Source organism: Lagenorhynchus albirostris, chromosome 21 (assembly GCF_949774975.1).
Source record: "Lagenorhynchus albirostris chromosome 21, mLagAlb1.1, whole genome shotgun sequence".
Lineage (NCBI taxonomy): Eukaryota > Metazoa > Chordata > Mammalia > Artiodactyla > Delphinidae > Lagenorhynchus > Lagenorhynchus albirostris.
This window is the reverse complement of record NC_083115.1, coordinates 23,160,105-23,175,811: the sequence shown is the minus strand read 5'-3', so window position 1 is coordinate 23,175,811 and position 15,707 is coordinate 23,160,105. Positions and strand designations below refer to the sequence as shown.

The 15,707-nt window shown below is 47.0% G+C and overlaps 1 protein-coding gene and 1 pseudogene across 2 annotated transcripts in view; one reads left to right on the top strand and one right to left on the bottom strand.

The window, feature by feature from the left end:
* WWC2 (WW and C2 domain containing 2) overlaps nt 1-13,661 on the top strand; it is a 170,851-nt gene extending 157,190 nt beyond the window's left edge. For both annotated transcript variants that reach the window (XM_060136278.1, XM_060136279.1), the window contains 4 exons: nt 179-271; nt 3,221-3,463; nt 7,552-7,679; nt 10,698-13,661. In XM_060136278.1, the coding sequence (XP_059992261.1) occupies nt 179-271; nt 3,221-3,463; nt 7,552-7,679; nt 10,698-10,764 (531 nt within the window). In that variant the 3' untranslated portion in view covers nt 10,765-13,661. The remainder of the gene's footprint in view (nt 1-178; nt 272-3,220; nt 3,464-7,551; nt 7,680-10,697) is intronic.
* Nucleotides 13,662-14,761: 1,100 nt separating this feature from the next.
* Nucleotides 14,762-15,454, bottom strand: LOC132512812 (claudin-22-like; annotated as a pseudogene).
* Nucleotides 15,455-15,707: the final 253 nt, after the last annotated feature.

Sequence of the window (15,707 nt, the reverse complement as noted above, 5' to 3'; positions counted from 1 at the left end):
AAAGAAAATCAAGTTATTTAAGAAAAGCAAGAAAACAGGGAAAATTTTGTTTGGGGAGGATTTTCTTAAAGAAATAAACTACCTTCTTTCTGTGATAAAGTTCTCAATTCCAAGCTTCCTCTAGCACATTGGTACGCACTGATTTCCTTTTCTTTTCTTTTTTATCCTTTGTTGCCAGTTAAATCGAAGTGACAGTGACAGTTCAACCCTGGCTAAAAAATCACTATTTGTGAGAAACTCCACCGAACGGCGAAGTTTGAGAGTCAAAAGGGTATGTATTCCCTCAGCGGCATCCCGCTGTCCCGGACCCACCCTGCGTCTTGCATATCAGAACATGAGCACCAGGACTGCTGGGTGTCCTTGCTCCGTGCTCTTGGGAGCTGGGATGAAGCCACTGGGATTACGGAGACACAGCTGTTGTGTCAGTTATGGAGAAGGATGTGCTGGAGAGCGTTCATTCGTCACCGGTGTGGAACCTCTGATAATGAAGGGTAAATCCACTTTGCAGCGTGGATGGAGACGGGCCTGCCGAGTCGGGGGGAGCATCTCTGCTGCCGGCTGCCTGGTCTCCACACCACAGCCAGCTCTTGAGCAGCTGTGGGGAGAGTGTAACACCCGGTGCCTTTCGTGAGGGGCAGACGTTCTGGAAAAGGAGGACACGGTTTTAGTAGCTTGCTTAAAAACAGATATTTTTAGAAGATTAAGATTAATGTAGATGGAAAAGCTCAAGCCAGGTTTTCCTGGAAGCCAGAGGTCTCTGGATGAGCTCGAAAGGGATGAATTTTAGATAAATTAAAAGGTTGGACTGTTCAGAAATTCCTGTTTATTTACCAGCAGCTGAACTAGTAATGGAAAGTTATTTGTTTACTAATAATTTGTTTCGTGCTAATTTCCGAAGCTGCTTTATTTCGGTTTAAAGCATGGTGTTCAGTAAAAATGCAGCGCTGTGCACACTAAGCTCTGCAGTGACGGGCAGGACCTCCCTGCCTGGAGGAGATCTTCCGAGGGCACACGGGCGACTCCGGGTGCAGATAGAAGGGCGGAGTGAGCTCACCTGGTCGGGAGAATCAAAAACACTTCGTGGGGAAGGTGTCTGGCCTTGACACCCATATAAAATTTCTCAAGAAAGTGGTAGCTTTGTTTCAGGGATGGAGATGGATACTGGGTGCTGTTGGATGGATACTAGGTGGCCTGACGTGGCACAGGGGCAGGGAAGCACATTCAGGGGATGAGGAAGGACCCAGCTCGGCCAGGCTTGGGCCCCGTGGGTGGGAGTGGAGATTGGAGGGGAAGTTGAGTCACTCTGGTTTAGTGTCGCTATAGGCAAAGTACTGGATGTGTGACTGGGCAACATGTAACTTCCTGGTTTAACTTCCTAGTTACTTGACAGTCCTAAGCATGTTTCTTTTTTCTAAAGGTAGATATGCAGGCATTTCTTTAACCTCAGCATTTTCAGGACCTTTTGAAACACAGATCTTTCAGATTACAAAACTTTGTGCTTCAAAAGCACCTAAATTTCCATCATCTTGAATGAAAATTCATCTCAACTCTTTTCTAAGTCCCCTGCATTTTTAAAAGCACATACTTTTAGAGGATGGTAGCACTCTTCAGAGAACTTTTAACCAGCAGTGTTTATGAATTGAGTGGAGCTGAAAAACAGTCGGGTTACTGATACTTAGTTTAATCCTGAAACACTGTTTAGGAGATCGCTGTTAATAGCTTTTAAAGTGGGCAGATAGAGTTTGGTAGAAGTGAATGGGGAAGTGTATTCTGATTTAGGAGTTATAGCATGAGAACCATGTAGAGGTGAAGAGAACAAAAGCATCTCCGGAGATCAGTGGAAGGCTCCCTGGCTGGGAAGGTGGCAGCCCGGCCAGCGAGGCAGGAGGTTGGGGGGACCCATCGCCACATCTCTCCCCAGTTCAGTGACACCACACTGACAGCCTGAGAGCAGTCATGGCGGGGAGCATTGACACCAAGGAAATGGGCAGAATCTTACAAACCAGCGAGCCCGCTGTTACACACTTAACCAGCAGGCCGTGCCCACGGGAGCCTTTAGAAAGCCTCCATGTACCTGACAGCTGGGAAGGATTTCTGATCTAGAAAACGTGAGTAGTACAGTCGAAGAGAGTGTGTGTCTAGATGATTCTTCTGTGTAATAAGTTTGTTAGAGCAGAAGTTGAACAAAGGGAAAGCTACTAATAAGAACATTAGAGAGTGTTGCAGCAGGATATGTTGGGCAAGGAGAAAGAGGAATCCGAGGAGACAATGAAAGCCATTCAGACCTGGGCTGCGGCTCTGAAATGAGAAGAGGGACAGACAGGCCTCTCCTTTCCGTCTGTCATGAGCACCACCATTGTTCCAGACCTTCCAGCTGGAATACCTGTCAGGTCTGAGTCCGTCTGTCTTGTATCAAATAGTACCCGTCTTTATTAGTAATCTCTTATTTTCCATTCCCACTGCCAACAGTCCAGGCAAGAAATGCCCTCCTTGTTTCCCTCTGCTCAGGGAGTCCTGCCCAGCCTCGTTTGAAGGCCTTTCCTCAAGCGAGTCTGACCCAGCCCTGAGTGATCTCTCCCTCCCCTGACTTCCTGGGACACAGAAGCCGCTGCCAGCGGACATGCATTCATACATATTCAGTAATTATTTCTTGATAAGTGGATAAGCTTGGCCCCAGAGAGAGCACAGTGATTCAGGGGTGAAAGTACTGAAGAGATATTAAGCGATGGGAAACCGAGGAAGGAGTCAAAACCCTAGCTCCCCTGAGCAGCTGTGTCCTGGCCAGTGCGTGCAGAAATGATAAGAGAGAGGTGTGAGCTGCAGGGACGCAGGTGCGTGGCCTGAAATGGAGCAGATGTGAGTTTCTCATAATGTATTTGTCGTTCGCAGAGGCCGGCTTCGTGCAGTAAATTGGTCCGGCTAAGCTAGGCTCTACCGCGGTGCCAAGTTCAAAACTCTCTGCGGTTTAAAACAATAAAGGCTCGTTTGCTGCTCACCTGCGTGCTCAGTACAGGTGGGCCGGGGGCTCCGCTTGTCCTCCTTCAGGACCAAGCCCCCCGGCCTCCCCGCTCTAGGCCTTTGCTGCCCCTGTAACAGGGTCAGGAGGTGCCACATCACTGCCACTCACCCCTCATCGGCCAAAGCAGGGAGCAGGGACAGTGCCCTCCTGTTAGGTGACCACTGACATAATGAGGGTGTCGTGCTGTTTCCAACCCTCCAGACGGTGTGCCAGCCGGTGCTCAGAAGGGCGGCACCCGAATGCCCCGTGCGAACCTCTCTGGACCTGGAGCTGGACCTGCAGGCCTCGCTAACCCGGCAGAGCCGCCTGAACGACGAGCTGCAGGCCCTGCGGGGCCTGAGGCAGAAGCTCGAGGACCTGAAAGCCCAGGGCGAGACGGACCTTCCGCCGGGTGTGCTGGAGGACGAGAGGTTCCAGAAGCTTCTGCGACAGGCCGAGAAGCAGGTACAGAGCCCGGTGCTGCCGTGAGCTCCGGGGCGCTTACGTGGAGCTCACGTTGCCTAAAGCCCGCCGGGTAGAAGGTACTCAGCCTACACCTCAGTCTTGCTCGAGTCTTCAAGTCCTTTTTCTAGAACTTAGAACACATTTGTTCCCACTGTGTTTCATCCTGCCTGGTGGCAGCCCTTGCATCCAATGATAGTGAAGAAAGAGCCCACAAAGCAAGGTGCGTTTGTACCATTTTGAGAATAATCTGATTCCCCTGAGTACAGATTTTTTTCATCTTTATTTTTGCCAACTCTGTATGTCTAGATAGATTATTGGAGTTATGTGCCTTTTTTTCTCATCCCTGAAGTTTGTGCTCACCCGCTCTGTGAAAGAGAAACTGTTTCCAATTGTGCGCCTCTCATTCCAGCCACAGAAGTTGGTGAGAGCCATTGGCTTCTCTCCTGCGTGCTCGTAAGCCCCACGTCCACTCCTTATACACGTGCGGACACACTGGCGCACATGCACACACACACATGCTGCCCTTTCGCATCCACCTTCCTCCCGCCCGCAGTTGGGGATTTGTGAGATTTGCAGCACCGTGGCCATAAAATGCCTAACAATGAGCAAACAGCCTTCCAATTGCCATAAAAAATACGGCTCCCGGGGAAACTGTGAACGGAGTCCAGCAGCAGAGCCCAGATCTGCCTGCCTTGTTAGGAAAGCTGTCAGGCCTCTGCGTCACTCTGCATAACCTTCCTCCTTTGTGGCTGAAAGTCTGTTTTGTAGCTCAGAATAAAAACTGAATCAGTTAGTGTCCTCGTGTATAGTACAACCCCCTTAGGAAGCAGAGCGAGCAGCTCAGGACTGTAATTAGGACGGGTTGTGTTCCTTACTCTGTCAGGCTTCTTAACGTGACGGCAAATAAATCACTGGACCTTCCTGCAGGTCAGGCCCCCATCACGTAAACTGAAGGTTAATCACACTCTCCTGGAATCTGGGCCATAAAAACCGGCTTCCGATCCTCCTGAACCAGGCAGCTCATCGTGACTCGTTGGGTGAGAAGGGGAGAGGCGTGCTGAGGAAGGGCTGGTATTTTTCCAAAGGAGCCTCAGGTTGCTTACAAAGCAGAAATTTCTTTTTCTTCCTCTGAGTGTTTCCCTGTCAAAATGCCACTTCTGTGACGCTAGGCTTCTTAAAAGCTTAAAATAATACAGATGTTAACATTTGTAAAAGTTAGAATCTGCTAAGAAAATTATATGTCAGAAATATTAATACAGCTCGTTCAACAAAAGAACTCAGTGATTACAGTGAAGTGCTCAGCACGGAGCCTCGACTGCCTGCAAAGCTGGTGACTGTCGATTATTAACACCTGATGACAATTTTATGATATGTTTTAGCACCCAGACTTTTGGAGGAAGATACAGACCCGGGTACAGATATAAATACATAAACACAGAGACAAATGGAGTCTGCAGTAAAGTGTGTTCTTACTCAGCAGGGAGAGGAGGCTCTTCGTGTGTTGCAGGGTGGTCGGTCTTATTTTGCACAGAACAAAGCCAAGTTTCAGAGGGACTCGGCAGCCACCACATAAATGCTGGTCGTTGGAAACAGCAGCAGCCGCAGGCTACTTCGAGGGACCATCTTAACAGTGTGTAATAGGCCTCACGCTCCCATTCATACGGAAGGGAACAAAATACCGAACAGGATCCCGGGGGCCTGCTGCATCTCTGATCTAGTGAAATACGCTTTCTTGGGGAAACCGGGCCAGGTTTTCTCCCCTAAGTACATCCGGCATGTACCTTCCTTCGCTGGTTTTTCCTGATCTCTCCGTTTGTTCAAGTCAGTAAGGAGATGGCCATTTTAAGATTGGTTTGTTCATCTTATAAGTTCCCCAAAATTAGAATAGCAGCAACATTTCAGGAGAATTACTAGTTTCCTAGTTGGATGTACCACATCATGGTAGAAGTCATTTCTCTGTGTCTGCTAAGTCAGTAGTTCCCAACCTGGCGCCTAGGGAAAAATCATCCGTTCGCTGAAGGTACGACTTCACAAAGTAACTAAAATATCACATCTGTCCCCTTTGAACTTGAATTACACAAATTCAGAAGCTCCGAGTGACAGCTCACCTATGTCATCAATTCCAAAATAATCAAGAAAGAACTGCTACTTAAATATAGGCCACTTTTCTAAACAGAATCGTTCAAAACAAGGAGAGGAAAGGGGAGCAGTAAAAAATATCTGGAAAAGGGAGCCTTTGTGGTGAAAAAAATCAGAAGTTACTGCAGTAGAGTATTATTAGCAAAGTACTAACTAGGTTATGCCCCACCGTAGTCTGTTTAGCTTTCCGTAAAGTGGTGTGAGTGTAACTGAATCTTCATCAGTACTTGGCTGCATAAATAGTTTTTGTAAAATGTCATCTTTCCTAAAAGTGCCACAAGCGTTTTTGCTTTCAAATTTAAACTGAGTTTAGTGCACTTTGTGTGTTGAGAATATTTTAAAATATAGAAAGTTTTTTTTAGTTAAAAAATTAACATGTTGTAACAAAGCCAAATAATGCAGAAGTATATAAAGCAAAAAGTATTGATAGACGTGCCCCTGAGTCCCACTCCCCAGGGATGACCTCTGTTGACTGTTATATGTCCTTCCAGCTCTTTTTTATGCCACGTATATGTGTCAGTGTTTGGAAGAGCTACAGAAAACTAGGGTCTGAAGACATACTGTTCCGCACTTATTTTTTTCCCCACTTAATTCTAGTCATGTAAGATGAACAGCTTTCCATATTTGTATATGTTGCTGAAATTGATTGTTTTAAGGCATTTGTAATACACATTATGAATATATCATATCATTTATTTAATCATAAATATATCATAACTATTTCATTATTCTACTAATGGTAGTTTCCCAAATTTCAGTCATAGACTGTGGAAGTGAACACTCCTATACATTTCGGGACACCTTTCTTGTTTCAGTAGCGTTTCCAAAGCACGAATAGAGTTCTAGTAGTAGAATTGCTGTTTGTATCCTTTCGGCTGTGAACCAGTCAGACTGGTTCTTGTCTTTGTCTTGTCTCTTAAGCCGGAAGACCTTGCTCTTTACTCTAAAGTTTATAGCTGCCTGTGTTAACAACACAAGCACAGCAGTCGGCTTTTTCAAGTGCAGAAGGGTCCCGGTGATGGGACCATCAGCTTGCTGCAGGCTACAGGCACCACCGTCAGCAAAGCCACTTTTCCTTCCATCTCTTTGTGCCGACTACTTAGTTCTGATCCCGAGCTGATCTCTCTTGTAAGACTTGAAGCTGCAAACACCAGTATTCTAAATTTCCTCACTCATTTCCTTCAGAGGTCCAGCTGCCCCACCATGACCAGTGGCCTCCACTGAGTAGGAAATTCTGTTACCGTAGCGCCCCACTTGGGAGGTCATGGGGAGAAGGTGCCCAAATGAGTGGAGTCTCCCCAACCTCTGACTCAAATTAATAGTGTCCCCTCCCAATACACACGCCCGCCCCTCCCTGCCAAGGGCTAAGCGCAACTCACAACACGTCCTCCTGGGAGTAGAAGCCTCTGTGGAAACTTACAGGCTGGGATGTGTTCTGTCCCCTCCCTGGGATGTTTACAGTCTGGGAGTTTTGAGAAAAAGCTCTTTGAGCTGCACACGCGTCTGTGTGCACTTTTTTGGTATGTCAATTCTACTTCAGTAAACAGCTTTTAAAAGGTCTAAGATGGAAAAAAAAAGGGGGTTGAAAAGATGAATAAGAGGTTGAAAGTGTATTCTCCAAAATGTTAACAGTAGATATTTCTTGGACATGGTGCTGTAAGTAGTTTTTAATTTCTCTTTTGGTGGGTGGAGAGGAGGGTAGTTACCAGATGTTCCAGATGTAACAAGATGAGCCCACATTGCCTATGTGGTAAGATTTTTAAAATGCATTAACACACACTTGCCCCGACCCAGTAGCTGCTCGCTGTGGGCATGAGGTGGACGCATGGGTGTCGTCCTGCTGGGCTGGCCTCCTGACCTGAGCCCGGCGTCTTTCAAGCCTTAGAGCACACCTTTGGGAATCTCTAATTAATGTTCTGGGGGGCTCTGTATTTTCATTTCCTTACCAGGCCGAACAGTCCAAAGAAGAGCAGAAGCAAGACCTGAACGCAGAGAAGCTGATGAGGCAGGTGTCCAAGGACGTGTGCCGGCTTCGGGAACAGAGCCGGAAGGTGCCCCGGCAGGTGCAGTCCTTCAGGTGAGCGCCCATGGGACGTGCGGGGCTGTCGGGTGGCTGGCAGGTGACACATGTTAGGATGTGGGACACCACGCCCTCTGCTTCCGGCTTGATGTGTGTGTTTCCCTGAGCTCACAGACCCTGCCGGCCACAGTCCTGACTCCGTTTGAACCCGGCTCCCCGGGGACCCGGGGTGTCCCCAGCTCTTAGAAGCAGTTAGACATCTCATTGAGAAATCTTAACGCAGAAAACAAAAAGGTACAGAAAAGTCACCTGTCTTCAGGGTTTTGCTGTTCTCTCCCTGGACTGTTCCTCAGGCCCCGTGAGCCATGCACGGGGCTGGGCCCGGGCACCCAGAGAAGGGCAAGCGCCCCTGGCCTTACGGAGGCTCCGGTCTGTGTGAGGGGGGCGGGCAGTGCCATGCGGAAGGAGCCCCCTGAAGGCCAGGCGGGGTCCCGTGAGGGCAGATGCTGGGCCTGCAGGAGCGCACGGGAGTCCAAGAGGCCGTACAGGGTAGAAGAATGGGTACGCGTGTGTCAGGCACCAGGGGTGGTGGTTTTGGAAAGGGCATCGGGGCAGGGACAGAGGCACAGAGCCTTAAAGGTCAGAGCCAGTGGGTGAGCCTGTCGACCGCACAAGGCCCCGTGCGCTGTGTCGAAGCTTCCAGCGCTGGCTCTGAGTGGTGGGGGACCAGCAGGGGTCTCCAAGCGCAGGAGTGAGTGAGGGCGTAGAGGCGTTGTGGAAAGCCGCCGGGCAGACCCTGGAAAGGGGAGGCCAGGCAGGCGATAGGAGGGTGACGGGAGGTGGGCGGACGGAGGGGCGCTAGGGGGCGGGGAGAGTTCTGCTTTTGGACATACCAGCCTACCAGTTCCCGTAGGCCAGCTTGGGAAGCCATGGTCAGTAGATAAGTAGAAATAAAAATCTGAAGCCAGGATTAAGGATCAGATGGGAGATAAAAATGTGAGTCTTCGTCTCACATGTGGTGGTTCCACAACAAACGTTGGTCTGACATCCCGGAAAGTGTGAGAAGGTGACCAGGACAGGAGACTGTCGAGACTAAGAAGGAATGGCCAGCGAGCTAGAAGGAGAACTGGGGAGCGTGGTCCTGGAGCTGAGCAGGGAGGGTGACAGGTGCTGTCAAAGGCAACAGCAAAGAGGATTGAGACACTCCCCAGGCTGGGGGCCACTGGTGACCATCCCGTGACAGTTTCAGTCAAGTGAGAGGGGGGCGACGGTGTGGTTTTATTGGTCTGTGGTGTGTGTGTGTGTGTGTGTGTGTGTGTGTGTGTGTGTGTGTGTGTGTGTGTGTGTGTGTGTGTGTGTGCGCGCGTGTGCGCGCGCGCGCGCGCGCTGAGGAGGAGTCTGTAGGAGGCTCTTGGGCTGAAGAGGTAGAAGCCCAAGGAGCATGTCTGACGATACGGGGTGGAGAGGGCTCGTTAGGAAGGGATGGGTTTGCTGCCAGAGGACGCAGTGGGAGTTCCTGCTGTCCTGAGTGAGTCGGGTGCGGGGGAAGGAGACGGGTCATGGCAGGCTCAGACTCTCTTTAACGTGATGGCTTATAGTAAAGAGTCAGCTTTTTCCTGTCTCCATTCAGCTCCAGGGTCACTCTTGTAACTTTCAGAGGATACTGCTCCTTGGATTTCTAGAACTGCAGGGTGGTGTGGGGAATCCTCTCGTGCCTTTGGTGCAAGAAACACTGTCCAGAGGAGAAGTCATCCAACCTCAGCTGCTGCTAAAACCCGAAATAAATGTTTATAAACACTCGCTTAGCACCCAAAGCCAGGCCTATCACCAGACGGGTGATGAAGGAGAGGGAGATGGACCGGGATACGGCCGCTGCTCTGGAAGCGCGCCAAGGCCTGGGACACTCTCCCTGAGCTGCTCTCTCAAAGCCCAGGGCTCCCTGCTCTTCCGATTTGCCGAGGGAAGGTAGAAACCAGGAATTTTATGTGAAACATCTCAAGTGTAGACACTGACAGCTAGTTTGTGTGTTTAAAAAGCACCGCGTGAGCCCAAGTAATTCGCTTGCGGGAAGTGATGAAGCAAAGACCCCAGTTTCGGGTTCTGCCTTCAGCGATATCCTGACTACTTTCACTCGCCCCTTTAATTCTTAATTTTATCTCATAGAATTGAGCAAACGGAAAGGACGCTGTAGCACAAAAATAACTCTCCTTCCGCCTTGCCCAGGGTTTTCATGCTTCCCTCCTTCTCTCTCCTTTCCTTAGAGGTAGAGCTTTTCCGCCTCAGTTCCTGCATCATAACCCCACGCTCCTGCACCATCTCACCCCCAGTTTCTCGAAGGAGGGCCAGTGCTTTATTCCTCCTTAGGGCTTCCAGTGTGGCCCCACGTGGGGAAGCCCCTCAGCAGCCTGTGTTGAGGGGAGACTGTTCGATGTGAAGGCTTCTTAGAGGCTGGACGTACTGGTCCTGCCCTTGGCGGCTCTACAACCCTAAAACCTTACTTTCTCGACACTCTGCTAAGCTCTGAAAACCCTCCCGCCCCTTCTTTCTCAGCCTCTCCCTCTCAGGTTGTTTCCACTTATCCCCGCGTCGGGATGCGGCAGATCTGCCTTTAAGACGGTCAGGCTCCTTCTCTTGCCTCCTCTGAGCCCTGGTATCCATCGCTCATCATTGTGCCCTTACCTTAGCATGGTACTGAGTTTAAAGAATTCTCCCCGGATCGTGTACTTTCCTGTGAGGACTCTGGCCCCTAGAATCCTCTACTCCCTGGTCTAGAAATGCTCAGACCTAGACTGACACGCTCCCTCCACACCCCCACCCCAGTAGTTTAAAACCTGTCTGAGGTTGGAAATGCCTGTGTCGACCGGTGGTTACCGTGGGTCAGAGCTCCCATTCTCCTTTATGTCCTTCCGTAAAAAGGCGAAGACGGTCTTGATTTTAAATGGAGCTCTAGCTAAGGACAAGATCTCCCATCCGGGCCTGTGGAGACAGCGCTGGCGTTCTTGGGACTATTTTTAACGGGCATAGAGCATTTTCAACATCCTATTGAAGCCGGTGTATTTCTCACCCCGGCTGTAGGGAGAAGATTGCCTACTTCACCAGAGCAAAGATAAGCATCCCGTCCCTGCCGGCTGATGACGTCTGATTACATCGCTGACGAGATCGTGTTTTCACCTCTTCATTTCTTAGGGAGGGCAAAAGACTGAACGTTTTCTTGTTTGGGGTTTTGTTTTTTGTTTTGGGGGGTTTTTTGTAATATAACTGTCAATTCTTAAAGAGCTTTTATTTCACATCAGATTTTCAACATGTTAATTTGTAAAGTACCTTGAATGTAATTCTTACATGTTTAAAAAAGAAAAAAAAATCAGATAACCAAAACAGGATCATCTGGTAACAGATGTACAGTATACGTGTGTTGCCAATGGGCTTTATTTGGTAAAAATGGAATAGAGGCGGGACCCAGCGCGTATCCTGTTGAACCGGCTGTGGAGAAATAACTCAGCTGAGCAGCACGCGGCTTTCGCTTTTCCTTTGTTTTCCCGTGGGCGACTGTGAAGCCGGCAGTGGCGCCAGGTGATACTTGGTGCCAGAGGGCAGCTCGTTTGGCGTGAGGTTGAACTTGAGCGTGAGCTTCAGTGCAGAGTCCCGGGTCCACCTGAAACAGGTGCTGCGTTCATTTCCGTCACCTCTGTCGGAACACTTTGTTTCCTTAAAACAACTGCCTTTTTTTGTCCTTTTCTATTTGTCTAAAGAAAACAGAAACAAAATGCTGAGTGCAGGAAGGCAAGAATGCAAAGGAGCAGTGCTCCAGCCACACTACAGACCCCATGATTTAGGACTTTAAGGGTAGGGAGATGCAAGCAGAAAGCCAGTCCGCCTCAAATACACTAAAATCAGCACGTCAGTGAGCAGCTGCTGCTCCTCACTCAGCCTGATTGTGCGTCAGTGTTCAGACGTTGAGTGTCTGGCTTGCACCAGTCATGCTTCGTCCTGGGTGTGAGGATGCTACCAAGTGGATGAAGGTAGGGGCCAGGGTGCTGAGGACACACAGTGCTGGTACTGTGGAGGGAAACACATTAGCATCACTTGCTGAAACCAGGAACAGAGGAAAGGGTACCTCGATGGAATCAAGATTGCCAAAAAATTTTTAAATACATCAGTAAACAGATCTCTAACATTTACTAGAAATTACTTTGCAGCTGTCATTTTTAGGGAATCCTGTCTGTAACTTGTGGTAAGGAGTTGGGAGGCAAAGAGAAGAGAGTGCCTGGGGAGATGATTAATTTGAAGTAAAAGCTGAGTCGTTTGTAAAATATAAATAAATGTATATTCCAGACGAACAAGACGGAAACTGACTAAAGTTTCCTCCAGTGGAGAATTTTAGCTTACCCAACCCAAGCACTTCTTAAAAGAAACAAATCCCCAGGTCAGCTCTGCCAGCATAAAAGGCTTTTAAAAGAAATAGTTTTATGCAAATTAAATCATGCATGTTACGCGGTCTGTAATACTGGAAGAGGCAGTGTTTGGTGAGCCATCTTATGTAACAAGTGAAATCATTTTTTTTTTTTAGAGATGAAAACATCATCTTAAAGGAATGAGCCCCTTAAAAAAAAGAAACACAAGTTCTATTCCTAAGCTAGAATCTTCGTTGGTAAGAATATTTATTTGAAAGTAATTACACATGTTTTGGAAGGTTCATTTTATCAGAATCAAAATTCAGATCAAGCCATTTCTGAGCCTAGAACTGTAATGACTTTTTCCTAAGTGTCCCACCATTTATATACAAAAGTCTTTGAAGGAATAACTGGACGTGACACTACTTTGAACAAAAACCAGCCTCGTGAATTGACTGAGCACAGTCCTTGCAGGCGGCCCAGTTCATCCTGTTAGGTGACCAAGGAGAACTGGAGGAAGAGCACCGTTCATCCTTGTCGAGGTCAAATGTGAAAAACAGAAGTTTATTTAATGTAGAGTTAAATGAAGGTCAGCTGTTTTCAGCTTCTTAGTTTGACCATGAAAATGTTTATAGGATTATGTGTGGTTGTACCGTACGATTTTATTTTCTTCATTTATTTATTTACGGTCTTATTTATGTTCTGTTTAATATATAGTTCGGTTCTGGCCATCTTAAATGTTTGACACAGAAGAGGCTATATTGGAATATTTACAGCTTTATAAATTCCATCAGATTAGCTGTTAACTTTTTGTACGACAAAGAGTTTCAGACAAGCATAAAAGAATAAAATCTGTCTCAGGCTGGTAGTTAGCAGTTGTGACCAAGATGCTTTTGGTTTTATTTTACAGCATTTGCTCATTTCTAACATGAGAGACAAACTTAATATAATCCTTTTTCACTCTTTAAAAATCAGCAATAGTGTTATGTATTTATAGGCAGCTTTTAACAATCCTGTCATATTTGTACTAACCCAAATGATTCACAGTGACAAAACATTTTAATAACTTGCTCACAAAACCATATGGACAACATGAATTTTAATATTATAAGTACTATTTTTTAAAGGTAGAATTTATTCTTCACAGGGTAAAAAGAATGTAATATTTAGTTCTCAAGTTTGAATTATCAGTATGTTATTACAATTTTGTATATCAGAATCTAAGTGTTACAGGTACAAAAAGAATATTGCTAGCCAAATGAACAAAGTTTAGCTGGATCTCTGTAGCATGCAAATCAAATAAATTTAAAATCTTTTTTTTGCTATTACTTTATATTGTATTAAATATCAAAAGCTCAGGACTGAACTAAATATTTAATCAGGTTAAATTCTGAATATGTTTCTGTTTTAATTTGTCTTGTTTGTAAAAGTATGCAAATACATCACATAGATTAACTCTGGTTTCTGCACTTTTCATGTGTTTGTGGGTGGAAAAAGTTCAGTGTTTTCTTTTTAAAACAAAGATACATATTACCTAATACTTTATTTCAGTGTCATTTATTGTTCAGTGAATTTCCCTGACTGGCGCAAACACAAAAGTTTACTTGAACTATATACCAAACAAATATAAAATCTTTCATGAAGAATTCCCCAAGTTTGGTGGCTTCCCTGGTGGTGCAGTGGTTAAGAATCCACCTGCCAATGCAGGGGACACGGGTTCGAGCCCTGGTCCAGGAAGATCCCACGTGCCGCTGAGCAACTAAGCCTGTGCACCACAACTACTGAGCCTGCACTCTAGAGCCCATGACCCACAACTGCTGAGCCCCCGAGCCACAACTACTGAAGCCCAAGCGCCTAGAGCCCGTGCTCGGCAACAAGAGAAGCCACCGCAATGAGAAGCCCGCACACCGCAACGAAGAGTAGCCCCCGCTCGCCACAACAAGAGAAAGCCCGCGCACAGCAACGAAGACCCAATGCAGCCAAAAACCAACAAAATAAAACAATAAAATAAATAAATTAAAAAACTCCCCAAGCCAGCAGCTTGCTGTGCATAGTTCTTGGTTGGACCATATATATTGCTGATTTTTTTGTTAAAGGGGGTGGGGCCATCTGCCCACGACCCACAGTCGCCTTGTGGTTGCAGCATCTACCGCAGAGCACAGGACACAAGCAAAAGGACGTTGGTGCGGTAGATTTTACGCGAATCTTTAAAACACAAGACTGCCCTCCTCTGCTTCTGACACAGTAGAGAAGACGTGAATGAATGGAAGCGTCTCCATAGAGGCACTGAGGTCTCCAATTTAAAAAGAGATGATGTGTCCCCAGTGTGCACCTCTCAAGCTTTCAGAGAGCCAGCGATTTTTTTAATATAATCAGATGTCATACCTTTTAAAAAAATAAGCAGCCAGACTTTCGTTTCAGTGTAATAGGTGATCTTAGACCCTTGAAAGAAGTCAGTGATCAGCAGTACCATTTCCAATTGCCAAATGATTCATCTTTATTAAATAACACCTTCAGAAGATGTGTAGGTACTAACACAACGTTTTATTTACCGGTTCTGTGCAATCACTGAATCTATTTTAAAATTGAGAAAACTCATCCCCAGTAATGAGTATGATTACTGTTAAGTCTTGATTGGTTTTGGTCTCAGAGTAGAAGATAAAAGTGGTTTACCATCTTAGAAAGAAATGACAGTTTCAGAAGCGAAGGGAAAATGCATTTTAGGAAATCGAAAGCATAGTGAGTGGGTTACTGTGTAACAGGAAATCCTACCAAATCATCTGAGGGCACCGCTGATCCCTTCTGGCTTAGTTTCAGGTGAGTGGTTTTCATCTCCAGGTGTAGACGGTGTGGCGGCGTTTCTGCCACTGCATAGTGGCCAGAAGCCAGGGCCCAGGCGGCCCAGTTTAGCAGACACCCTCCGAGCAGGAGAGAAAATCCAGCAAACCAGCCGATAAAGAGGGCCTCCCCAAACTCCCACCTGGGCACAGTTTCGGGGATGGTCTCATCCCAGAACTCCTGGACTGTCCTGTGGGCGACCCAAGAGACAGGAACAAGGGCTGTGACACCTGCTGTCCAGAACAGAATTCCTCCCAGGATTAACAGCTGCTTCTTGACATCCTGTTGTCTCTCTCCAATTCTCAAGCAGTCCAGGCCAAACCCCGAGACCAGCAGGCCCAGGAATCCCAGGCCGTTTGAGAGGAACATTAAAATCCTGGAGATCCTGTGCTCAGCGGGCAAAGCCAGGATAGAATTGCATCCCCACTTCCTCTTGGGTGACGCAGGTCTGCCAGAGTCCCATGGTCAAGTTTTCCATTTCATTTAAGTCCAGGTTGAGATTTTTCCATGTGGCAGGTAGTTTGTAAGACAGGATAAAACCCATCCCAGCAAAGATAGTGAAATTCCCGCTAATTGTGCCACAGCTCTAAATACTAAAGCCATTATAAAATCCTGTGACCTTAGCCAGACCAACCCCTGCCTTTCAGTGGCTGTGAAAAGAAGTGTGACACTTGTGTTATCACTTGCAGAGCTCAGAACTATTTTTTCATTGTGTATACAGGAGGATTCTTGCCAGAGTTGCTATCGTTCAATTCTATGTTGAATAGTTTTCAGAAAAGGATAGGGAAATAGTTCTGCAAACCAGTAATGACAAGGTGTGGCCAAGATCACGTTCACGTCCTATAGGATGCATTTT